Source organism: Rhineura floridana, chromosome 13 (genome assembly GCF_030035675.1).
Source record: "Rhineura floridana isolate rRhiFlo1 chromosome 13, rRhiFlo1.hap2, whole genome shotgun sequence".
Taxonomy (NCBI): domain Eukaryota; kingdom Metazoa; phylum Chordata; class Lepidosauria; order Squamata; family Rhineuridae; genus Rhineura; species Rhineura floridana.
Genome location: NC_084492.1, coordinates 39,938,410 through 39,963,207, shown reverse-complemented (window position 1 = coordinate 39,963,207; position 24,798 = coordinate 39,938,410). Strand labels below are relative to the sequence as shown.

The window sequence follows — 24,798 nt, the reverse complement described above, 5'->3', positions numbered from 1 at the left end:
GCCGTCTTTCCGGCGACAAGTAAAGACTGTTTTATTTCAACGGGCATTTGGGATAGAGAACGACCAGGATTAAGTGTCATAGGATTGGTGACTACATTTTATGATCTTATTATTTTAAATTGTCCATTGTTTTTAACGTATGTTTTATGGTTTTAATTTTTCTCATAGTTTAATTCTATTTTAATTGTATATTTTTGTATGTTTTAATGGTGTTGTTTTTTAGTTGTAAGCTGCTCTGAGTCCTATTGGAAAAAGGGTGGGGTAGAAATAAAGTTTATTATTATTATTATTATTAGAGGCAAGAAGGCTTCCTTCAAAAAATGGAAGTCTTGTCTGAAGGAGGAAAACAAAAAGGAACACAAACTCTGGCAAAAGAAATGCAAGAAGACAATAAGGGATGCTAAAAAAAGAATTTGAGGAGCACATTGCTAAAAACAAAAAAACCCAACACCAACAAAATTCTTAAATACAAGCAAAGCAGGAGACCATCTAGCTGGACCCTTGGATGGCGAGGGAGTCCAAGCTGTGCTTGGATAAGGATAAGGATAAGGAGACTGCAGAGAAGCTAAATGGTTTATTTATTAAATTTAACATCCTACCCTTCCTCCCAGAAGCAGCCCAGGGCGGCAAACAAAAACACTGAAAGCATTCTAAAACATCTTTAAAAACATACTTTAAAATATATTAAAACTAAAACATATTTGAAAACATATTAAAACATCTTTAGAGACATCTTTTAAAAAATCTAAAAAAGCAGCTCTTAAGCAGACTATTTGCATCTGTCTTCACAGTGGTAGATATAGGGCAGATCCCTGGGCCTGAACTAACTTTTGCAGAAAGGGAGACTGAGGCACTGAGGAACAGAGGCACTTAAAGGTGGCGAGAGATTAAGCTCTAAGCCTATTAGACAAAATAAAAACTGACAAATTGCCAGGTCCAGATGGCATCCACCTGAGAGTTCTCAAAGAACTCAAATGTGAGAGGCTGATCTATCTTCTAACAAAAATATGCCTCCATACTGGAAAACTGGAAAGTGGCCAATGTAATGCCAATTTTAAAAAGGGATTCAGGGGATCTTGGAAATTACAGGTCAGTTAGCTTAATGTCTGTCCCAGGGAAACTGGTAGAAAGTATCATTGATAAAATAACCAAGCATATAGAAGAACAAGCTTTACTGAAGCAGAGCCAACATGGCTTCTGTGAAGGTAAGTCTTGTCTTGCTAACCTATTGGAGTTCTTTGAGAGTGTCAGGAAGCATATAAATAGTGGTGATCCAGTTGACATAGTGCACTTGGACTTTCAAAAAGCTTTCGACAAGGTAACTCACCAAAGACTCCTGAGTAAGCTTATAAGTCATGGAATAAGAGGAGAGGTCCTCTTGTGGATCAGGAACTGGTTAAGTAGCAGGAAGCAGAGAGCAGGAATAAATGGACAGTTCTCCCAATGGAGGGATGTAGAAAGTGGAGTCCCCCAAGGATCGGTATTGGGACCTGTGGTTTTTGACTTGTTCATAAACAATCTAGAGCTGGGGTCAGCAGTGAGGTGGCCAAGTTTGCTCATGATACTAAATTGTTCAGGGTCATTAAAACAAAAAGACTGTGAAGAGCTCCAAAAGGACCTCTCCAAACTGAGTGAATGGGCAGTAAATTGGCAAACACAATTTAATGTGAGCAAGTATAAAAGTGACACATGTTGGAGCAAAACATCTTAATTTTACATATACACTCATGGGGTCTGAACTGACAGTGACTGACCAGGAACAAGACCTTGGGGTCATAGTGGACAACTTGATGAAGATGTCGGCCCAGTGTGCAGCAGCTGTGAAAAAGGCAAATTCCATGATAGGGATCATTAGGAAAAGGAATTTAAAATAAAACTGCTGATATCATAATGCCGTTACACAAATTTATGGGGCAATCGCATTACGAATACTGGGTACAGTTCTGGTTACCACACCTCAAAAAGGATGTTGGAGAGTTGGAAAAGGTTCAAAAAAGGGCAACCAGAATGATGAAGGGGATGGAGCGATTCCCCGATGAGGAAAGGTTGCAGCATTTGAGGCTTTTTAGTGTAGAGAAAAGGTGAGTCACAGGCCACATGATAGAAGTGGATAAAATTATGCATGGCCCGGAGAAAGTGGATAGAGAAATGTTTTTCTCCCTCTCTCATAACACCAGAACTCGTGGACATACAACAAAGTTGAATGGTGGAAGATTCAGGACAGACAAAAGAAAGGACTTCTTCACACAATGCATAGTTAAGCCCTCTCTGGTCACCACCTGCCTTACCACAGATGCTGGGGCACCTGTTGGAGAGCCTCTGAAGATGACTGTACGAAGGCACAAAGATTGCCCCTTTTGCTTCAAGAAGCCACACCATGCCAGACCTCCCTCTTCTGCGATCTTAGGCATAGCCTCTTTCCTTCTGCATTTGACATCTATCCTGTGCCCTCCTACGACTGGCAATGCACAACTATCACGGCCACCTTTGAATGGCTCCACCAGGCCACCTGAGGCCGGTACAAATCGTACAACAGGGAACGCGATTTTGCTGAACATCAGATGCTACGGCGCTTGTTTCCTCAAAAGACAGCCAGAGGCATGGCTGCCAGCAAAATATTTGCATAGCGTATCTGCCTGACTTATATGAGATCACTTTGCTGTTCTTCAAAAGGCAGCCAGTAAGAGATTGCTTTGTTTGAGGGATTAGTAGTGGTTTCTCCCGAAAGGAGAAGTGCCGAGATGCTGCCAAGGGACGAGAAAGCGGAACGATGTTCAAGCAGAAGGCACGAGCCAGCACAACAGGCAGTGAGACCAGGCTAATCCTTGTCTTTAGATGACCAAAAAGAATCCAGGGAAGGGCCACAGTTCAGTGGGAGGGCACCTGCTTTGCATGCAAAAAGGCCCAGGTCCAATCCCCAATGGCATCTCCAGGCAGGGCTGGGGAGAGCCTTCCTGTCTGAGATCCTGAAGAGCTGCTGCCAGTCCGTGTGGGCAATACTGAGCTAGGTGAACCAAAGGCCTGACTCAGCATGAGGCAGCTTCCTGTGTCCCTAGTGCACGCTGATGCTCTGATCCTGGGCTCACATGCCCGTATCTTCACACCTAGTACCTTTCCCAGGGCAACCCTTAACCCTCTCCCAGCCACTGCTGGAGAAAAAGTGCCTCCTGCACCTGGGAGAAAACAAAGCAGCAGAGGACAGCATTTGCTCTGCAGAGCCACTGAGCTACGAAACAGCACTGGGATGACTGGGAGGCCCAGGGAGGGGAGAAGCCCCTGGTTCTTTGGTGCCCTGAGCTCCTTCAGGAAGAAGGGCAGGAAATAATAACAATAACAATAATAATAATAGTAGTTGCAGCCACTTTAGCCGGTTTTTAGAAGATAACCTGGTGGGTGGGACATGATTTAGCTAAAACTGGAGGGAGTCGAGGTGTGAGGCTTGTCGATTTTGTTAAAGACCGTCCTGCCCTTGCTCCACAGTTTCTCCAATAATTTGTGTACTCTTTAACACAAAAATCAGCAGTGGAAGGTGAGCAGAAGCAGCCTCCGAAGCACCTCCCATTTCGGGAAGGAGGGGATCTTCCTTCCCCTTACCTAGATGGACTTTTGGCCTGACCCAGGCTGGCAATCGGTACTTATTTATTTATGTCCAAGCCGCACAACTTTCCTCACACAATGAGTCTGGTGCTCGCAGCTACATAATTAGGCCGGCTAGACAGACAGTTCTATTTTCATTCTCAGCAAAACTCAACACAAACAGCCTGCTTACCTTGGATAGCAGAAAGATAAACAAAGGGATCTTCATGTTCCAAATTTTCCAAAAATACCTGGAAGAATAAAGACCAAGAATCACTTCACCTGCAGTCAGCAGAGGTGCCACAGCCTCTGTCCTGATGCTTTCTGAACAGCACACAGCATCTTACATCTCCCCCATGTCACACACACAGGTTTTAAGAGGAAGCACCCAAGTGGCAAAGGGCTGGAGCTCAGTAGCAGAGCACCTGCTTTGCACGCAGACGGTCACAGGCTCAACCCCCACCCCTGCATCTCCAGCTAGGACTGGGAAAGGCCTCTGTCTGTGACCCAGGAGAGGGGTTCCCTGTCATTATGGGCAATACTCAGCTACATGGACCAATGGTCTGACTTGGTAAAAGGCAGCTTCCTATGTGGGCTTAACTGGGAAACTGAGTCCTTGAGTAAAGAGAGAACCCTTGAGATTTTTGGAAACCATCAAGTATCTGAGTCTTCTGACAGAGGGAATAACAAGGACTTTGAAAGGCCCTGTGTCCATGGTTAAAAGTGGCTCCCTCAACCAATGGGAGAGAGGCAGTGGGCATCGCAGCTGGCATGGAAATGGTGCCCTACCACGCCAGCCTGTGTTACCTCAAACTAGAGGCCTCCCTGGCTTCATGTACTGAAAAGACAAAAAAAAAAACAGGGCCCTACCCTGCCAAAAAACAGAAGGTTCTCCCTCCCTCATTATTGTTGTTGTTATGTGCCTTCAAATCTATTATGACTTATGGCGACCCTGTGAATCAGCGACCTCCAATAGCATCTGTCGTGAAGCATCCTGTTCAGATCTTGTAAGTTCAGGTCTGTGGCTTCCTTTATGGAATCAATCCATCTCTTGTTTGGCCTTCCTCTTTTTCTACTCCCTTCTGTTTTTCCCAGCATTATTGTCTTTTCTAGTGAATCATGTCTTATTATGTGTCCAAAGTATAACCTCAGTTTCATCATTTTAGCTTCTAGTGCAGAAATATCTAAAAAGTGGTTGGAATAGCCTTCACCAATCTAGTGCCCTCCAGATTTGGACTAAAGCTAGTCCAAAACATCTGGACGGCACCAGGTTGGTGAAGGCATCTAGTAAGCTCTACAGAGCTGCAGTCAGGTCAGGTTTACCTTGTCCATTAAACATCTGCTACATTAGTCTTGCCTATGCCAGGATTTCAGAGTGAATCCTTCCATGCAGGAAAGCCTTTAAGCTAGGCCACTGTTAAAGGGAGCATGGAAGCCATGAAGGCCATTCTGAACTTGTTGCCTGGTGGGTGTTTGCAGCCAGCCAGCACCAGTTAGAAGCAAACTAAGGCCACTCCAGGTATCTACCTTCAGAAGTTTCTCCTGAATCTTCAGGGCTTCTTGGTCTCTCTGTTCTATCAAGCGGGAAAGCCTGCGCAAGGCAGCAGCTCGTGCTGGGATGTCTGGGTCATAAACAGATAACAGGAGCTCTTGCAGGTCCCCGGATCCAGAGCCTGGCTCTGCAGCAGAATTCTCTGCAGACAGACGCCCTCTTGGCACAGTGGAAACACGGTCAGCAGCCGAGCTGCTCTCTGTGTGGTTCTGTGGCAGAGCCGCCTTGGTCCCAGGGGCCTCACCAGGGGATCTCTCTGTGGAGTCTTGGCTCATGCCAGGCCTTGCTCTGACGGCCCCCTTTGCATCACTCTTGCCCAGGGTGCTGTGGGCAGCAGAGCAGACTGTTTCTGTGGAAAAGGCTCCATGGGTGCAGATGGTGATGCGCAAGTCAGCAGCGAGCTCCTGGACGACAGGCTCTGGGTGAATGTGGGAGACGTCCTCCAGTAGAGGTACTAGCCCCTTCAGGGCGGCAAAGTCAGCCGGTTTGAGCTACAGAGAGAACAACAAGAACCTTAGCCCAGCCAAGAAAGACTGAGGGAACCACAGCTTCTCCTGAGAACTTTCCCCCGGGCTGCAGGGAGGAAGTGTCAGAAGGAGCTGCAGTGAGGAAGCCTTTGCTGCGGTTACCGTTATGGGCGTACGCAAAGGATCCGGCAGAGGAGATAATATCATGCCCCAAGCCGACAGGTGCAAACAGAGGATGGGGTGAGAAAGGAGCTGCTCTCTGAGACTTGCACTTAGGGCCTTGGGGTACAACTCAGGCGGTAAGGAAGATCACAAAGCAGCTTAAGAGCTGGCTGGGGATGGTAGAGCCCATGAAACTTACGCTGGCAGCTGTTCACGCTCTGGCACCACCTGCCATTTGGACATCCCACCGCTGCACCTCATGTAGGTGGGCAACTGGTGCTTTGCTGCGGATGCCCCTCACCCAGAGGTTCCCCTTTTGTCCTCTCCTTCCTCAGTTTTACAAGTGCCTTGTAAAGAAATGTCCAGCACTGTTACCACCCCAAGCACCTCTCCCCCTCCCCAATCACTTATTTTTAAGTGGCTTGTCAATGTGGCCACATAATACTAGTAGATTTCCGGAACATGCCATTGGAGTGGAGGGAAACTCTATCAATAAAATCGTCATCGTCGTTTAAGAGCTCTCCCTAGCTTTTCTTGAAACCACAAGAGACTTCAGGAAGAGGCGCTGCAGGTCTTGCTAGGGCCAGCGTGAAAACTCAGGATATGGGAGAGGAAAGAAGACATTTCGCTCTCAGGCCAGAACCAGCACGCAGGGGCCTGACTTGCAAAATCTCAGCTGACATCTAGCAACAGCCATTCCAACAGGCTATGACAGAGGGACGCAGGGCCTCTCCGCTAGCTCAGGTGAGAGACCAGCACCTTTTTGGTTCTCCCCCTCCTTGAACTCTTTCCATTCTGTTACTAAGCCCTATGGCCTGAGTGCTTTCCCCCCCTCCTCCCTCCCAATTCCTTTTCCTTTTCTCTTGTGTATTTTAGATTGTTAGCCTTAGGGCAGGGACTGCCTTATCATTGACATTTGTAAGCTGTTCTGGAAGAATTTTCTTTCAGCGGAAGAATGGGGTAAAAATGCTACAACATAAATAATTAAAACTGAGGTCCTCCCCCAACTGTTTGTGGTTCAAATGTGGTCAGAAACCAATCAGTACCCACATGTCCTCCCCACAGCTCAAAGAATCCTGATGTATCCAAATGGAGCTGAACAACTTCAGCCCAAAGCAGCCTGTCTTTTTGGTTTGGCCTGCTACCTACAGCCTCTGCAGACCAGTGGAAGCCAGCTGACACTTATTTTCTCACATCATTCATACCCACCCATTAGCCAAAAAGGCGTTCAAGAGCAGTTTCAAAAATCTGCCCCCTGGTTCACAATCTAGAGAGACATGTCACATGAGGACAAAGGAGGGAGGAGGGAAAAGCAAGCTCAAGCTCATGTTCTCACCTTTCTTTAAGCTACAGCTGATGTCAGTGGCAGTTCCGGCCGCCTTGCCCCTGCTCAAGTGCAGTCCCTCCCCAGAAGCACTCTTCCCCCCAGAGCAGATCTAGGAACAGAACTGGTGGCAACATCCAGGCCATGAGGTCAGGGCAGCTCCTGCCACGCAGGTCTTTCATCAAACAGCTGACTTCAGGGCAATGTGAATCCTCACAGGAGGGTCTTGATGGAGTTACCCTCCTCTGATGCCAGTGGCAATTCTAGCTGGTTTGCCCTACATCCAGACCCTCCCCATGGAAAGAGAACTTGCCCCACAGGCACAGAGCACCTGTCACAGGAGAAGAGTTGCATTAGGCTCACTGTTTCCAGATGGGGCAAGGCGGCTTCTCAGACTGCCTTGAAAGGGTGGCTACCAGGCGGGCTCCTGCTATACGCTGACGTCTACGCCCACGCTAGGCTCCAGTGAGCCCTGTCACCTCTCCCCAATGAAGAAAACTGCAGGATGGCCACAGGCTCCTTACTAGCGTCACATGCAACTGTCTTTCTCTCTGAAGACAAGAGCAGGGGGACACATTCTTTCAGGCCCCGATTCCTGAGCGTGCCCCACAATCTCCAGTGGTGCCCAAGCTCACCTGTACGGCCCCTCCTAGCACGGCAGCCACTAGTCCCATAGCCATGCTCAGCGTCTGGGCTTCCACCGTGCCCCCTGAGCTGCAGGCAAGACTTGCACAGGCCCGCTGCAGAGTTGCGGCGACAAATTCTACAACCTGCAGAGAGAGAAAGAGAGATGCAAAGGAAGATTAGTATGTCATTCTGCTGAAAGAATGCCAAGACGTTGGAGAAACACTGTACGTTTATTCTCAGCCAACTGTCTAGAGTGTAACTGAGGACTGGTTTATACAATCAGAATTCAAGACTGTTATCCTGAGGTCACTACGATTTCAGGGTGTTTCAGCCACACTCTGTCGCTGACAATCTTGGGCCACTTCATAGGCCCCGGGGTTTCTCCAAGGGACTGCAAAATCCACCCACCAGAACAAGAGCTCTCCTCTTTGCCAGGGACCAACAATTCTCCTTCTGCCTGGATTTACCTCTTCAAAGTGGAAACAAGACCAGCAGTCGAGGTCCCACGTTCATATAATTGGCCCCAATTCACAACCACAAGCATGCTGGTTTGGTTGGTCCTGCCCAAGTACTGCTCAATCATGGATATTGGAACCACATGCAGTGACACTTATGGCGGCAAACTTGGACCTCCAGACAGTGGGTTTATGCCGCAGCAACAGAACAATCTCTGAGCATTCGAGCAACCATGCAGCAGAACACAGCTCAGAAGGACTTACTGTCAGACATAGGGAACATGTGACCCTCCAAATGTCGTTGGACTACAACTCCCATTGCCCTGTTGGCATTAATCCATGACAGGGCTTTTTCAGTGGTGGCTCCCCATTTGTAGAATGCCCTCCTCAGTGAGGTGCATGCATTTGATGGCTGAAGGAGACTGTTCCTGGCAACCTGGAGATCAGTGGATGAAAGAATGTTTTTTATTTATAACTGTTTTTAGAATGTTTTTAATTGTTTTTTGAATGCTTTTTTGTTGTTAAATTGTTTCTTGATGTGTTTATTGCCTTCAGGAGGAAAGGGGGAATACAAATTCAATAAATCATCATCATGCCTGACAACTGGCCATGCTGGCTGAGGCTGATGGGAGTTGGAGTCCACTAACCTCTGGAGGGCCACCACAGGTTCCCCTTCCCTGGTTTCAGTTCCCAAGAGCCCTGCTGGATGAGACTGGTGGGGTGTGTCCATCTACTTCAGCATCCCAACTGGAACACCAGCCAGCCACATCCCTCAAAAGCAAGATGCGCAGCCCTCCGAGAGCCAGATCTCCCCTCTATCTCTTATTTGGCTACTTAATACAGCCCCTTTTTTTTGCCTCGCACTCGTCTCCCCTTCCTATCACGGCACAGGCATTTAAAGCCTGAGTCTAAGCAACAAATTCTTCCTGCCATGTCTGGCTGGCACAGGGTATATCTAGAGGGGAAAGGGGGAGGTGGCAGCAGAGTGTTCAGTAACTAAATCCATAACCAGCGCCTCCTGGAAAAATAAACCCTGTTGGGTTTCCAACCCGGACAGTGATTACTTTCCTTGACATGCTTCATCTGTTCAACAAGCTCCCTAATTATCTGAGGGAAAGACAAAGCAGGGGGCAGGGAACAAAGATTAGGTTTTGTGCACTCAACAACATCAGATACACTCGTTCTTTGCAGCTCTCAGAAGAAAACCTTGCGCCCCAAACAGTCTCTCTTGCTTGACAGGCTTCCCCCGCCCCCTCAATCTGGCAACCAGGCATTTTCATCTCCCTCCCCAGCCTCCCAGGTTTCTAACAAGGCTTGAAAATCCCTCCTCCTCTCTTGCTGTCCACCTGGCCTTGTGAAGCTGGTGCAGTACTTAAGGGGGGAGGAGGGGCTGCTGTGCCCACCCAGGGTGCTCCTACCAACAATGCAGTCTGGGCCCTCTGCAGGAATCCCTGCCGGAGCACAACCGCTAGTGTGTGGCAAACTGGCTTTTCCAGTCGCAGGCTTCTTGTCCGACTGCCGCTTTGCAGTCTGGGGGACCGAGGAGTCAACAAACCTGTGTGATGTCTGTGAACAGTGTGTCCGAGACACTCTGGCACAGCATGGCCATCAACTGCAGCACCTGCAGCCGCCTCTCTTGCCGCTCGATGTGGGGGCTGCAGCCTTGCTCCAGGTCCAGAGGACTCTTGCTGGAGGAGAGTGGGACAGACTCCACTCTGGAACCACCTTGCCCAGCAACATGTGTCAGCTCCTGCCGGGGGAAGGGGCAGAATAGAAGGAAGAGAGACAAAGAACAACATGCACAAGACATTCCATATTCCCTATGGCTGCATCATTTCTCTGGCATGATCTGAACACAGAGCAGTCCATTGTGTGCAGGGGCAGCACAATATATGTATCAAGCATTCATTTAATGGCAGGAATGGATGCAGGAAGTGGCACATATATATTGCTTTGGTACCCGGCGAACTAACCATGCCTCTACAGGATGCCTCGAGGCTGGATTACTGGGCTCTATGCGGAAGCTTCAGCTGGTGCAGACTGCTGATGGGGGCACATGGCTGACAACAGGAGGCACCACTCTTAAAACATCTGCATTGGCTGCCCATCCGTACCGAGCCAGTCCTTGTATTAATTCACAAAGCCCTGAACAGCTTAGCTCCAGGGCATCTTAGGGACCGTCTGAACCCTTCTATCCCAGCTCAATCACTGAGCTCATCTGCAGGAGTGGCGCTGGTCGTCCCCTGACTCACCAAGGCTCGTTTAACATCGACACAAAATGGAGCCTTCAGTGTCATCAGCTCAGTTCTCTAGAATGCTCTGCCAACAGAGGTTCAGCAGGCGCCTTCTGTTTTAACCTTTAAACACCTGCTGAAAACCTCTCTGTTCCACCAGGCTTATGCAGGCAATTCGGAAGATGCCTTTTTTGCAACAGTTGACCTTTGCATTTACTGTATTTTTAATGGTTCCTACTGTACAGTTGTCATTTTTTTGCTTGCTGTAAATCACTTTGATGTTTTTAAATGAAATAGCGGTATGCAAATATATTTATAAATATATAAATAAATATAAGACAGCCTTCCCCTTTGCCCTGAGCAGGCAAGGAGGTCTGAGTAGGGTGGCCAAAGAGATTTTTAGGGCACATGTGATTTTCTTTTTAATGGCAGCAGCGCAGATGGTTAGGGTCCCTCACATATGGCAAAAGGCTGGCCACCTTCACTGAACCGCTGCTTCACCCCACAGATGCCCCACAGCTGACTGAAAGAGGCTGCTGGAGAAGGCACCTTTGGAAGTCGTCTTACACTGAGTCAGACCGTTGGTCCATCTAGCTCAGTATTGTCTACACGGACTGGCAGCGGCTCTCCAGGGTTTCAGGCAAGGGCCTCTCCCAGCCCTACCTGGAGATGCTGGGGACTGAACCTGGGACCTTCTGCATGCCAAGCAGAGAGTCTGCCACTGAGCCATGGCAGAGGCAGGGCACGCCGCAGACGCAGTCAGGAGCTTAGGCAGCAGCCTTGGGCACGGTTTTAGCAGGCTTTTCGGAATGTTTCATATTCATTTTCTTCTTTTTTTTTATCCTCCACTTGCACCAGCCTTAACTATGATGGGGTATACTACGAATCACAGTATCGTTAAACAATAACCCCCCAAACACCTGCAGATCAGAGGCTAATGAAAGTCATGCTGGATGGCCACCCACCTACAAACAGGAAGCCCCCCCCCTCTGGTGAGGGATTATTCACAGCTGTGAAACCCACTATTACACTTCAAACACTTTTCTGCAGAGGTTAACCCTTTCCCACCTGGGCACTCTACTCCGGGCGAGACTTTTTCAGACATGGTCCTCAGTGCAGAAGGCAAACACATCCTATTGCCATTTGAGAACTAGGAAAATGCAGTATCCCTACGTAACAAGGCAGAGTCATAGCGGCTGCTGTCTGCATATCTGTACCAGCAAAATGTCCCGTCTGTATTTTAACCAACTGGCTTCACCCAAAAGGGGCTCTAGCCAATTGCTGCAGATATATTTCATCCCAACTACCTACACCCCACACAAAATGCTTTGCAGCACAAGACCTTCCTGTGGTCAACAGAGCTGCACAATAAGGGAACGTTCAGATCTTCCAACAAGCAGGGACACTTCATGCTTAGCATCTCACTCCCTGACTCATCACCCACCAAAGGCTGTCTCTCACAGAGCCAATGCCCAAATTGCATCTGATCACCGCTGGCATCCCTGAAAGCATCTTTGATGGACAAAATGAGGTCTGGCTTCGGCGGAGTGGGGTGGGGGGAGACTCTCTCTTGGTACTCTTCAAATAGGGACTTCAGGAGGAGTTGGGAGGGCCCCATCCTACATAATGAGGAGGATCTTGATTGACTCTGACGGCCATTCCCTGTAGGCAGGGGAGTCACATAGACAATAAAGAATAATACTGCTGTAATAGACTGAATATGTGCCAAGGATACTGATATCACAGGAATGCACAGAGGAGGATAGAGCATCACTGTAGCATTACTGCATAGAACAATTGGATGAAACTGTTGCCATAGTCATGACGAATGTGGGGGTATATATCTGTCTGTAACTGACCACCATTTTGGTTCAGTTCTGTACTTTGCTTGCCTGAATAAACAACCTTAAACCAGGTTCTGGCTTCATTCTTAAAAAATGTGCAGTACTGCTTTCAAGTCGATCCCGACTTATGGGGACCCTACAAATAGGGTTTTCATGGTAAGGGGTATTCAGAGGGGGTTGACCATTGCTTCCCTCTGAGGCTGAGAGGCAGTGACTGGCCCAAGGTCACCCAGGGAGTTTCATGGCTGTGTGGGGATTCGGACCCTGGTCTCCCAGGTCGTAGTCCAGCATCTTAACCATTCTTAAGTCTCCTCCAAAAAGAACCTACTTGTAAATTCCACGACAGTAACAAGGGCTGTTTTCTTTCTTTCCTTCCTTCCGCAACCTTCTTCTCCAACGGTTGCCCGCCTACCCGGGGCTGGGGTGGGGTTCCCTGAAAACAGCAAGCGGGCTAACAGAGCGCTGTAGCTCAGTGGCAGAGCACCTTCCCTGCATGCGGAAGGTCCTGGGTTCCATTCCTGGCATTGCCAGTTCAATAAATATTGGGTAGGAGGTGATGGAGAAGATCCTTCTCTGCCTGAAACCCCAGAGAGCCACTGCCAGTCAGAGTAGGCAATACTGAGCCAGATGGACCGATTGTCCAACTTGGCAGAATAAATAAATTTCACTGGGAAGGGCACAGCTCAGCTGGGCTCCTGCTGGGAGGAAGTTGTTGTTATGTGCCTTCAAGTCGATTACTACTTATGGCGACCCTATGAATCAGCGACCTCCAATAGCATCTGTCGTGATCCACCCTGTTCAGATCTTGTAAGTTTACGCCTGTGGCTTCCTTTATGGAGTCGATTGATCTCTTGTTTGGTCTTCCTCTTTTTCTACTCTCTTCTGTTTTTCCCAGCATTATTGTCTTTTCTAGTGAATCATGTCTTTTCATGATGTGTCCAAAGTATGATAACCTCAGTTTTATCATTTTAGCTTCTAGTGACAGTTCTGGTTTAATTTGTTCTAACACCCAATTATTTGTCTTTTTCGCAGTCCATGGTAAGCACAAAGCTCTCCTCCACCACCTCATTTCAAATGAGTTGATTTTTTTATTTTTTTCTCTTATCCGATGGGAGGAAGGGCGGGATATAAATCAAATAATAAAATAAATAAACAAACAAACAGAACGCATCCTTTGTAGTATCAGAAGGCTCAGCCTATTGAGATTCAGGTGACCTGAGTCTTCCAGGTGCATTTGCACCATCGGATCTAAGCCCAAGTCTGGAGGATGGGGCTTCCTTCGCTTGGGTCAGGCCCTCTGTACGTGGCACCTAGCAAGGGAAATGGCACTTGGAAGAAGGACTTCTGCACCCCCTGCAGACACGCTATGGAAGAGCCGGAAGCAACCTCCAAGGAGGAGGAGTCCTGAGGCGTGGCCCTACCTTTAAGCAGCAGAGGAAGAAGTCTCCAGCTAAGCCGCTGCTCTGGCAGTGAGAGAGCAACTCCACCAGCTGCTCCAGCTGCCACTGCTCAGAGGACACCTTCTGGAAGAGAGCCTCATCTTCATCACTGTGAAAGGAGAGGCAAACATTTCACAAAGGGACATCGTATAGCTTTGAATGTCTTACATTTCTCTTCCATCCTTCCTTCCCCAAGCCAGTTCTCAAACAGATGGGGGAATCTTCTGAGTCCCTGAGAGCAGACAGTGGTGTTGCTAATCAATGACCTTACAAAGGACTTGAACAGCTAGAGAGCAGCCCTCCCGGTGTGGTTGGACTATAAGTCCCATCAGCCCCAGCCAGCATGGTCCTGATGGGAGTTGCCATCCAACAACACCTGGAGGGCGCTAGGTTGGCAAAGGCCCTGGGGTGCTGTTGCACTCTCCAAAGCTGAGAGCTCAGCAGAGCCTGCCTGGGAAGCTGCTTTGAGGGTAGCAACCCCCAAACATGCCAACTCTCCCTCATCCTTTCAGAAAAGGTCACGGGCCTTTTTAGCTCCTTTTACAAGTGGAACAACTTCCACTTGCACAACGGGACCTTCCCCTTATCTCCTCCCCTCTGTGCATCCCCTAAATCTGTTCTAGGGGCTCCCCCAGCCTCACCGAGACTCAGCCTCACATCAGCAACATGGAGATAATCATACCAGCCTGCTTTATCCAGGTTGTCATGAAGATTGCAACTGAGTGATGTGCATGAAATACTTTAGGCCCTAAAAACACAACACACGTGGATGGCAAATACTAGGGAACCCAGAGTGGAGGCTGAACTCAGCAAGCAGATTCACAAGTCAAGCCCAACGTTCCAGAGAAGGTGGAGGCATATCTTTGGTAACATGCTAAATCAGCAGAGCCTTGTGGCACCTTAAAAGTGAACAAATAAGATACAAGTGTTCCTGGACTGGAAATGCAATGAATTGTTATCTTTAGTGTGGCTGAGTGAGTGAGTGAGTGAGTGAGTGAGAGAGAGAGAGAGAGAGAGAGAGAGAGAGAGAGAGAGAGAGAGAGAGAGAGACTGACACACAGGTAGAATGACGGGAGAAATGTAAGCAAGTGGCCATGAAATGGAAGAAGTCCAGTCTGTAACAATTCTACATAAATCTTGAGATAAGTTACCATTCATTATAGCAGTAATTGGTGAAAACACCACCATCCTAACATTGCAAGGTTAATTAACACCTTAGCAAGACAAGAAACCACCAGGTAACTCAGGAAAACAAAATCCCCAGGTTACAAAACACACAATCCATATATGGGCTTCTGCAGAGAAAGGTCTGCACTGGAGACTTTGGAGGCCAGAATGCACCTCCCCTCCCTGATTCCACAAGGGTTTGGTTGAAGGTGCTGGGAAGCTGAAGCGGGTCAGGTGGAGGAGCAACTTTGACTTTTTGCTCGTAGCGCAAAGCAGCCATGATGATCCATCGGCAAATTTCCTTCCCCCCTCCCCTCCTCCAAGAATGCACCAGGGGCACCAGATTGCAGCCCTAACTGGGCTGATGGGACTCCAGAGTTCCCCTTCTCTCTCACCCCCATAGTTAGCCGTTAGCACGCTGGAAGCGTTTACCATCAACGACATGCAACTGTCCTTGGGGGTTCTTGGGCTGGGAATTTGCATCTTCTGTCTTGTTCATTTGCTGACTCCTCAGAGCCAGGAGACTCCCCTCCTGTGGCAGACTGTGTTGGGGTCTTCCGTTTCAGCTACCTGAGCCTCTGGCAGGGAGCACTTTGGAAGTCTGAGATTAGGCCCACAAGGGCTCCAGGCTCGCTTATCTGCCCACCTGGATGGATCTGCTCTTTCCTTCCAGCCCATCACTCCCAGCAGCGGGGGGGGGGGGCACATTGTTTCTTCACTTCAATGTTGCATCAGCACAGAAATGCCCTTTAAGAACATTCAGAGCAGCTCTGCTGGATCAGGCCAAAGGAGCCCCAGCAGTCCAGCGTCCTGTCCTCACAGTGGCCAACCAGATGCCCATTATGGGAACCTGCAAGCAGAGCCTGCGTGCAACAGCACTGTTCCGGCTTGTGAGTCCCAGCACCTGGTATCCAGAGACAGACAGCTTCCAACTGAGGAGGCAGAACATGGCCATTGTGGTTAGTAACAACTGATAGCCCTTTGTGGCCCTTTTGCAAATGGGCGCGCACACACACACACACACACAAATGCTTTTAAGGACACAGCATGAAGTAACTCTTCCATGCATCCTGTGGCTTCCTCAAAGAGCTGGACAGGGCCACCCAGTCCACTTGACACCCTGAACGTGTTTCTCCACGGATGCGAGCAACCAAGTCCCCCCAACCTCAAGGGAAGCTGGAGCTCCTTCTCCCCAGCCTGCCCTGACCAGAAGGCAATGTGAACCTCTGCAAGCACCAGCAACACAAAGGCATGTTTCCAGGAGAAATGCCGCCTACGCCAACAAGCCCCGAGTTTCTCAAGCACCAGCCACAAGGCTGTCTCTGCTTTGGGAGGCCTGTCCCTAGAACAGCTCAGCCATGTGCTCCACCTGCACCCACACAGGGCTGGGAAGCCACATGCCGTTCCTCACCCCACAGCCGCTCTGACAGTGACGACGGCGCCCCCTTCACTGCCTGCTTGAAACTGGCACAGCGGATGGAGCGAGTGGGTGGCTCCTCCCAGCCTTGCGAGTCCTTCCAGGATGGAGAGCGCCGTCTGCCTCTCGCGCTTCTCCAAGAACCACAACAGGATCTCCTGGCACGGGGAGCTGCAAGGGAGAAAATGCTGCTGTGAGGCAAGTGCCAGGCAGCCCAGAGGAGGAGGAGGAGGAGAAGAAGAAGGCGGCAAGCTGAACGTGTTGGGGCAAAAGGGCAAGGGCAGGTGAGCCCGGAAGTGCCCTGGAGGCTCCAGATAGGCAGCGGATGTCTCAGTTGCTAGGACAGAGGTAGGCTAAGGGAGTCTTCCCTCCCCACCGTGAACTGCTGCAGCCAGGCAGGACCAAGGACTCCCTGAGTTGAAAGGGAATGAGCAGCCAATTTAGTCCAATGCTGTTGCTTTAACTCAGGGGCCTGTAACCCAGGGGTGGGGAACCTCAGGCCTGGGGGCTGAATGCAGCCCTCCAGGCCTCTCTGCCTGGCCTTCAGGACTCTCCCCAGGCTATACCCACTGGCCCTTTCACACCATCCAGGAGTGTTGTCACCTGGCCATCGAACTCTGACCATGCCTCTGGAGAGGTCTGAGTGAGCGTGTGCAGAAACTGACCCACAGTGCAAAGGGAATATTTGCATTTACTGCCCTGCCCACTTCTGCCTCTGGCCCTACCCACCATTGGGATGTGGCCCCAGGAAGGCTGCCCAGAAGAGAATGTGGCCCTTCTTGGGCTGAAAAAGATACCCCCGGCCCCTGCTGTACCCTTTGCACGGGTCCCCTAAGCACTTTCCCTTGCACCACTCACTCACCACACGAGTGCTTGACTCATCACACACAAGCTGAGCTGCGGCTGGCAACATTGGTGGGACAAGTCCTGCAGATCCATCTCTCCCGTGAGCAGGAGGGTCCATTTCCTCCAGGTGTGCCCTGCCAATTGCCTCCCAAGCCTACTGTTAGCATCTGTACCTTGGAGTAGGACGCCTGGTCTTCAGATATGGCTGTGCAGCACCAAGCACTGCCTTCAATATCAAGAAGTAGAAAGCATGCTCCAAACGACACCCCTCACACTCACTCACTCACTCTCACACTCACTCTCTCTCTCTCACTCTCACACTCACTCTCTCTCTCTCTCTCTCACACTCACTCTCTCTCTCTCTCACACACACACAGTAGCAGGGGAAAGCCGCCTGCCTGCCTTCCATGTCCTTGAAACTGGTCACCAACCAGGCAGGTTTTTCCCAAGGTGTAGGGGAGAAAAGCTTTCAAGACCAGAATGCCTTCACCTGCAGAGTCCCTCCTCTGAGTCACACTCCTTACCGTAGAAAAGACACATTCTGCTTGGTAAAACACCAGAGGGAGAAGATGGTTCCCAGAACAGGCTGCAATGAGTCCAGGAGCACAGCCAAGGGTTCATTGCCCACAACATACACCTGTGGCAAGAGAGGAAGCACAAGGGCTTGAGTGGAAGGGGAGAGGGAAAAGGGAAACACACGGCCACCTTCCCTGTGCGCTGTGACTCACGGAAATACAGAACAGGGCTAGGCACAAAGATCTGAGAATCACAGACCTCCTCAATAACAATTGGAAAGTAAATGAATTTCGAGCCTTCCAGATACATACATGTGCTCAGACGTGCGTAGGCAAAGGCAGCTGAAATCCCAGAAGCCAGTTGGGGGGGGGTGGCAAAAGATGACTGGGGGCACGGCTCCGATACTCCCCATAGCCTTTTTAGCCGCTATGCTAGACTAGCAGAGGTGGGATAATCCTGGGCAAGCCTGTATCTTAGATTTGCATAACTGAAAGGTCAGTTGGCTTTCCTCTGCTCAGAGTGCTGATGTATTTATTTATTTGCCATGGCCCAGGGTGAACGTGTCTGCTCTCAGACTGTTCTAAGGCTCTTCTTGGAATCACCGTCACCTAGCGGCCTAATAGCTGAACCACCAAGTCAAAAGGAAAGGCTAAGAACCTGGGGCCACCCTCTGGAGGTGGTTGGACTCCACCTCCCATCACCCCTGACCATTGGCCAAGCTGGCTGGGGCTGATGGGAGTTGGAGTCCAACAACATCCAGAGGACTGCCAGTTAGCCACCTTTGTCTTCATGGCACCACTCGCCCATGAAGAGACTCTCTTATAAAAATTGTAAGCCACAGTTTTCAGCACTGCCCTCGTGCTGCATAGGATCTATAGTGCGTTTGTTTGTTTACACAATCCTGGGTGACACAGAACCCTTTGCCAAGCGGGCCGGTGCCCAGTGCCAAACCACAGATTCTGTGAGAAGGAGATTTCCACATTAATGTTTGGCCCACTGTTTCCGCCTGAGCTAATCCCCCCGGAGCCATTCATCCTTCACGAGCATCATTTGCACACAACACCCCCCCCCGGCAAAGGCCCAAGATGAGTTTCCCACTCTGGCATCAGATGACACTCGGGAGGCAAAGCCCCAGCAAGAGGTACGAGCTCCAGTCTGCCGTCTTAATCTCTCCTGTCGTCGGGGTTCTAGCGCTCTGCCATTAGCAAGGAAGCCACCCTGCGCTCCCAGGCATTCGCAGAAGGAACAGCGGCCACCGAGTGGCCTCTGGGACCCGTTTCTGCCTGCCAGCTCATTGCAACAGATCATTACTGCCCAAGATGCTGTCTAGCAATCACAGTATTTAAGAGCTCAGACAGCCAAGGTGTCTGCCAAAGACCTCAGTGCTGGTTGCTTGCGGCTTGGCTCCCTTACTCACGGGATTGTGCTGCCCCAAACCTTGGACTCTTACCAAGGCAAAGCAAACTGACCCTCTTCAGAGAGAGGGAGGGCTTTGCCCGTTGAACCCACAACTGGCTATCCTGGCCCCAGCTAAAAGGTCACACTCTTGCCCTTCATGCTTAAAGGCAGGACCACACAAACTGTGTTTTATTGGTTCCATCCAGAGTGGGTGCGTTCCTACCCTCTCTTCAAGAGCAATCAATCAAGAGGCACTTGGTGGAGAGATGCTCACTCTGCACCATCTCCTACCACTTGGGTGTGGAGAGACACACAGGCAGTCACTGATCCCATCAGACACCGACAAAGCAAAGGTGTGCCAGTTACCTTCACCCTGAACATTTCTGCTGATTTCTCCCACTTCTTTTGCCCGGGCCAGAGGAGACAGAGCCACGAGGCAGGACAGCCGCTCTCCATTTCAGTGATTTCTGCTTGCTTGGCAAGCCGCTCATTCAGTTCCCTATCCATCTACTTCAGACTGCTGATTATCCCCTACAGCAAGTATACCTTTTGATGCAGCCTTGCTAATTGTATTGCTTGGCAAAGGTTTTGAAAAATGGGCAAGAGATTATGCTTCTAAAGTGCTGGGCTAGCAGCGCCATACGAGATGGTGAATTACTCCTAGTGGTGCAGAGCATGAAGGGCAAAGCTGAATGGGGGGGGGGATCCTAAGCATGGATACTGTATTGCAGAAGCATGGCCCAAGTGAATTGCCACCAGCTCCAAAGTAAATGCACTTATTATATGAACTGACCAGATAAGAAGTGCAGGTGGAACAAGAGGTCTGTATCTGACAGGCCAGTCTGCATTGGGCACAGCATGGAGTAAGCCAAGAGAGCCTGGGGAAGTATCAGCAAGATTGCTACAGGACAGGTCACATAAGCCGGCCCCTGCCAACTGTGCTTTGGAAATATTCACAGAGACAGCTCAAGAACCAGCAAAATCCACTGCTTCAGAGTCTCCTGGGGCTGCTGATGCTTTCATCCCTGTATCTTAAGGACTTCACCAACTGGGTGCAAGCACCTATTGCTGGCCGGGGCTGATGGGAGTTGTAGTCCAAACCATCTGGAAGGCACCAGCCTGGCAAAGGCTGCTGCAAAGGGTCTGAAATACCTTTAGGTATGACCCCAAAAGGCAAGGAAGGGCATGAGGAGGCGACAAGTCTTCCACTCAGCCCACCTTCTTCTGCAAGCGCTGAGCCTGCAGCAGCAGCAGCACCCAAGGAAGGCTCTGGGTTTTGATGGAGGTAACAGTCAGCTGGACCACCTCTGTGCAAGGAGCCCATGCACTGCTTTTGGAGGAAGGTCACAGGACCCAAGTGGTCGCTCTCACTTTGTGCATCCATCAGGATAGAGATGTTTTACATTAGGAGTGTTTTACATTTTGCCATGGCAGAGAGAACTTTGGTGGTAGCGGGGAAGGATTAGTTCCAGTGTTCTGAAAGGAAAGTCAACTTCTGGAAAGGCCCGCTGTCCCTGACTGCAATATTCCGTTTCAGCAACACACACAAGCGAGGTTAAACTCTGTACCTTAAACACACTTTCCACACACCCACTGAGCTCTTCTTCTTTCACCAAAACTGTCCCTGCCGGTGGGTCTTCAAGCAACAGTTCTGAACAACAGAGAACAAGACCATCAGAACGCTGTAACGGGGTGGCTGACCCCATGGGCCATATCTGTCCTCTCCAAAGGTTTTCTGTGGAGCCCCCAAGACCTCCTTAAAACTTACCATTTAATTTTTTACAAAGGTTTTTTTAAAAAAACAACTGACTGCTCCCGTGGCTTCCTCACTGTAATGTTGTTATGCCAAAAGGTTCGTTAATAATGCATGATGAAAAATGATTTAACCTGGTACAGAACAGGTGACGGGAAGCAGCCTTGAGAACTGTAAATCTCTTTCACACTTTGGCCCCCGGAGGACTGAATGGGGGGGATCAATGCAGCCTGAGCCCCAAAAGGGGTTAGCTACCCCTGCTCTGTAACCATAGTAGCATGCTTAATGAATCACAGTTTTATGGACTGCTCCATTTAATTCATTGCAATGATAGCCTTTGAATTAAACAGAATGGTCCATAAAATCCATAACGAGTTGCTTGGCGCTCTGCCTGGTTTGTAATGGGCTGCTAAGAGAGATCCTGCCAGGGTTCTGTCAGGACGAAGCTCACCGGGAAATGAGATGTCCAAGAACCACAGAGGAAATGATTCCAAGTAATGAAGTTGCAAACAAAATAAGGAACCATTTTCACAGCCTGAGAGGATGATGTGGGGCAAGGGCTCCCTTAGTAAGTAAGTAAGTAAGTAAAATTTAATTTTTGTGTCGCCTATCTGGCCAAAGCTACTCTAGGCGACGTACACATTAAAATTCAATAAAATACAATACAATACAAACTAAAATACAATGCAGTCAAGAATGATCATTTTAAAATAGCGGCAGTATAAGACAATGTAGGGCAATCAATAAACAATTAACACTCATAAAAAATTAGCCCACCCCGGAGGTCCCGAAGGCCTGTCCAAAGAGCCAAGTTTTTAAGGCTCAGCGAAATGTATCTAGGGAAGGGGCATGGCGGAGATCGAACGGGAGGGAGTTCCAGAGAGTGGGGGCTGCCACTGAAAAAGCCCTCTCTCTAGTCCCCACCAACCTAGCTGTTTTTGTTGGTGGGACTGAGAGAAGGCCCTGCGTGGCTGATCTAGTCGGGCGGCTTAATTGGTGGTGCTGGAGGTGCTCCTTCAGGTAAACTGGGCCAAGACCGTATAGGGCTTTAAAGGTTAATACCAACACCTTGAATTGGGCCCGGAAAACAACTGGCAGCCAATGTAGATGAAATAGCACTGGCGTGATGTGATCACGGCGGCGGCTGTTTGTAAGTAAACGAGCCGCCGCATTCTGCACCAGTTGTAGTTTCCAGACCGTTTTCAAGGGTAGCCCCACGTAGAGCTCACTGCAGTAGTCTAAACGAGAGGTGACCAGGGCATGTACTACCAGTGGGAGCTGATGAATAGGGAGATAGGGTTGCAGCCTCCGTATGAGGCATAGTTGATACCAAGCTGCCCGGCTCACTGCCGAAATCTGAGCCTCCATGGACAGCTTGGAATCAAGAACAACCCCAAGGCTGCGGACCTGATCCTTCAGGGGTAGTCTCACCCCATTAAGCTTCAGGTCAACAATACCCAATCTTCCCCTGTCACCCACAAGCAGCACCTCGGTTTTATCAGGATTAAGCTTCAGCCTGTTCCTTCCCATCCATCCACTCACAGATTCCAGGCACTTGGACAAGGTCTCCACAGCCAACTCCGGTGAAGATTTAAAAGAGAGATAGAGCTGCGTGTCATCAGCATATTGGTGACACCGCAGCCCATAACTCCTGATGATGGCTCCCAGCGGTTTTATATAGATGCTAAATAGCATGGGAGAGAGGATAGAACCCTGTGGCACCCCACAAGTTAGGAAATCCATGGATGGGTTTCAGGAGGTCCATGAGCCAGGTGCAAAAAAATAAAATCAATTTCCAATGCAATAAAATAATCTTTCTTTCTTTCTTTCTTTCTTTCTTCTACTGACTGACTGACTGATTGTGTCCATGGCTTTCATCAGATTCTCAAAGGGGTCCGTGAAGGGGCTACAAAGAAGGCGGCCTGCTCTCTCCCCTGCCCTTCCCACAGAGAACATCTGGTCCAGGTGGCCAAGAAGCCATTACCTGCCACATCATCCTCCGAGCAGCGCAGGAGCGGGTCCAGCATGGGACGCAGCAGGTGCTTCTCTGCTTGCTGGGGGTGCTGCCTTGCCATGGTGAGGACAGTCGTGGTGGCGACTCGCTGGAACTGACAGGCTGTCAGCTTATCCTGAATGAGGAACAGCTGCAGCACCTGGGAGAGAAATGGCACACAGGTGGGTCCTTATCTGCTGCCCGAGGCTGTACGTGGATTGCTCTCGGGAGCCATTTAGCCCTCAGCCACTCAGCCTTGAAGCTGTAAAAAGCAGCGCTCCAAGAACCATGCATTTGTCACTGATGGTTAACAGACCTATAAAAAGCAAACGCAAGTGTGTCTTTTGGACAATAGGCCTATAAACAACCAGGGCTCAGCATTTGCCCCTGAAGGGATGACACCCCCACTGGAAACCCTAAAAGGAAAGCCCTGCACTGCTCCCCCTCCCCTAGGAGAGGGTGTGTGCCCAGGCTAGCCTTTGCCAACCTGATGAATTCCAAATGTTTGGGATTATAACTCCTATCAGGCCCAGCTGGCATGTCTTTCTAGTACAAAAAGTGGAAGGCATCAGAGAATGGTGAAATCTGGCCAAGGGGAAAGGGATGGCACAGGAACTATAAGAATTGGAGGGCAATCAAGAAGTGTCCAGTGTCTGCAGGGGAACCAGGCAAAGAGCGCACATAAAAGTGAGATACGAGGCAGGTGATGGGTCATTTGTATCTGTGCAAGATGGGAGCTTAGGAGAAGGACTTTTTGCCCTGCAGTGCATCACTGAGGCAGCAAGACATATTTTTCAACATATAAATGACATTAAGAATCCGAAACGGTAAGCCAAAATTGAAACATCCATTTGGGGGAGTTTCTGTGGGGTCACTGGGGAGTTGAAGGGAGGGATATTTTTGTCCTGAATACCAACATTTAGGCTCAATGGCCTCCCGGAGAAATTTTTAATGATGGACGAGATAAAAAGTTTTAAACAAATAAATAAAATCATGGAGAAAGGTGCAAAGGGCATACCTGCGGGCACACCTGTCGGCAATAATCCTCCAGGGACAGAGACTGCTGAGGACAAGAGGAGAGGATCCTGGCCACCACATCACACTTCCGCCAGTCGGCCGCTGCTGCTTCAGCACTGCTGCCCCCAGCAGCCCCAGCTGGAAGGCACAAAAGCAGCGGAGACTCTCTCTTAGGCTCTAGCAGACTATAAACAGCCCAGACGATGCTCACTCTGAATTGTAATGCATTCCAATGTCCTGCTCTAGCCTCCAGGGTCAATGTACATAAAACGGTACCTTGGAATGCATTAAAATTGCTGATGAGAACACCAGAAGAGCCCGGCTGCTGGATCAGGCCAAAGGGGGCCCATCTAGTTCAGCATCCTGTTCTCACAGTGAGCAACCAGATGCCCCCATGGGAAGTTCACAAGCAGGACATCAATGACTGGAACAGCACTCTCCCCCCTTGTCACTCCCAGCAACTGCTGTTCAGAGGCATTCTGGACCATCTCCTCGACAGCCACCACTACTAGGTGATCCACCGTCAACCATCATGTGGGCAGGATTTTGATGCAAGTTTGATAACATTTTTGTTGTATTTTTTAAAATATATGTGTAATCCACCTTGGTAGGGTTTATATCCTTGAAAGGTGGGATATAAATTTGAAATAAATAAATAAATAATACTGTCTCCAGCAGTGGAGACAGACCACAGTCATCATTGCTAGTGGCCGCTGATAGCTTTATCCTCCATGAATTTGTCTAATCCTCTTTTTAAAGCCATCCAAGATGGTGGCCATCACTGCCTGCCCGGGGGGGGGGGGAGTTCCATAGTTATGGACTGCGTTAAGAAGCCCTCTCTTTTGGCCTTCCTTAATCTTCCCAACATTCCACTTCACTGGGTTCTGGCATTATGGGAGATGGGGAAAAACTTCCCCCTGTCCATTTTCCCCACCCCAGGCATCAGTTCCTGCATCTCCTCTGTCACGCCTGCCCCTAGCCCCACCTGCCAAACTTACCCACAGCTCTTTG

General features: G+C 49.5%; 1 protein-coding gene across 2 annotated transcripts in view; it reads right to left on the bottom strand.

Annotated features, from left to right (window-relative positions):
* The window catches only part of TANGO6 (transport and golgi organization 6 homolog), a 52,499-nt gene that overhangs the window by 22,357 nt on the left and 5,344 nt on the right, over positions 1–24,798 (bottom strand). For both annotated transcript variants that reach the window (XM_061594210.1, XM_061594209.1), the window contains exons 5-14: positions 23,789–23,925; positions 22,762–22,930; positions 20,593–20,675; positions 17,635–17,747; positions 16,259–16,435; positions 13,663–13,789; positions 9,719–9,913; positions 7,717–7,851; positions 5,104–5,619; positions 3,770–3,827 (exon numbers count right to left, since the gene is read on the bottom strand). In XM_061594210.1, the coding sequence (XP_061450194.1) occupies positions 3,770–3,827; positions 5,104–5,619; positions 7,717–7,851; positions 9,719–9,913; positions 13,663–13,789; positions 16,259–16,435; positions 17,635–17,747; positions 20,593–20,675; positions 22,762–22,930; positions 23,789–23,925 (1,710 nt within the window). The remainder of the gene's footprint in view (positions 1–3,769; positions 3,828–5,103; positions 5,620–7,716; positions 7,852–9,718; positions 9,914–13,662; positions 13,790–16,258; positions 16,436–17,634; positions 17,748–20,592; positions 20,676–22,761; positions 22,931–23,788; positions 23,926–24,798) is intronic.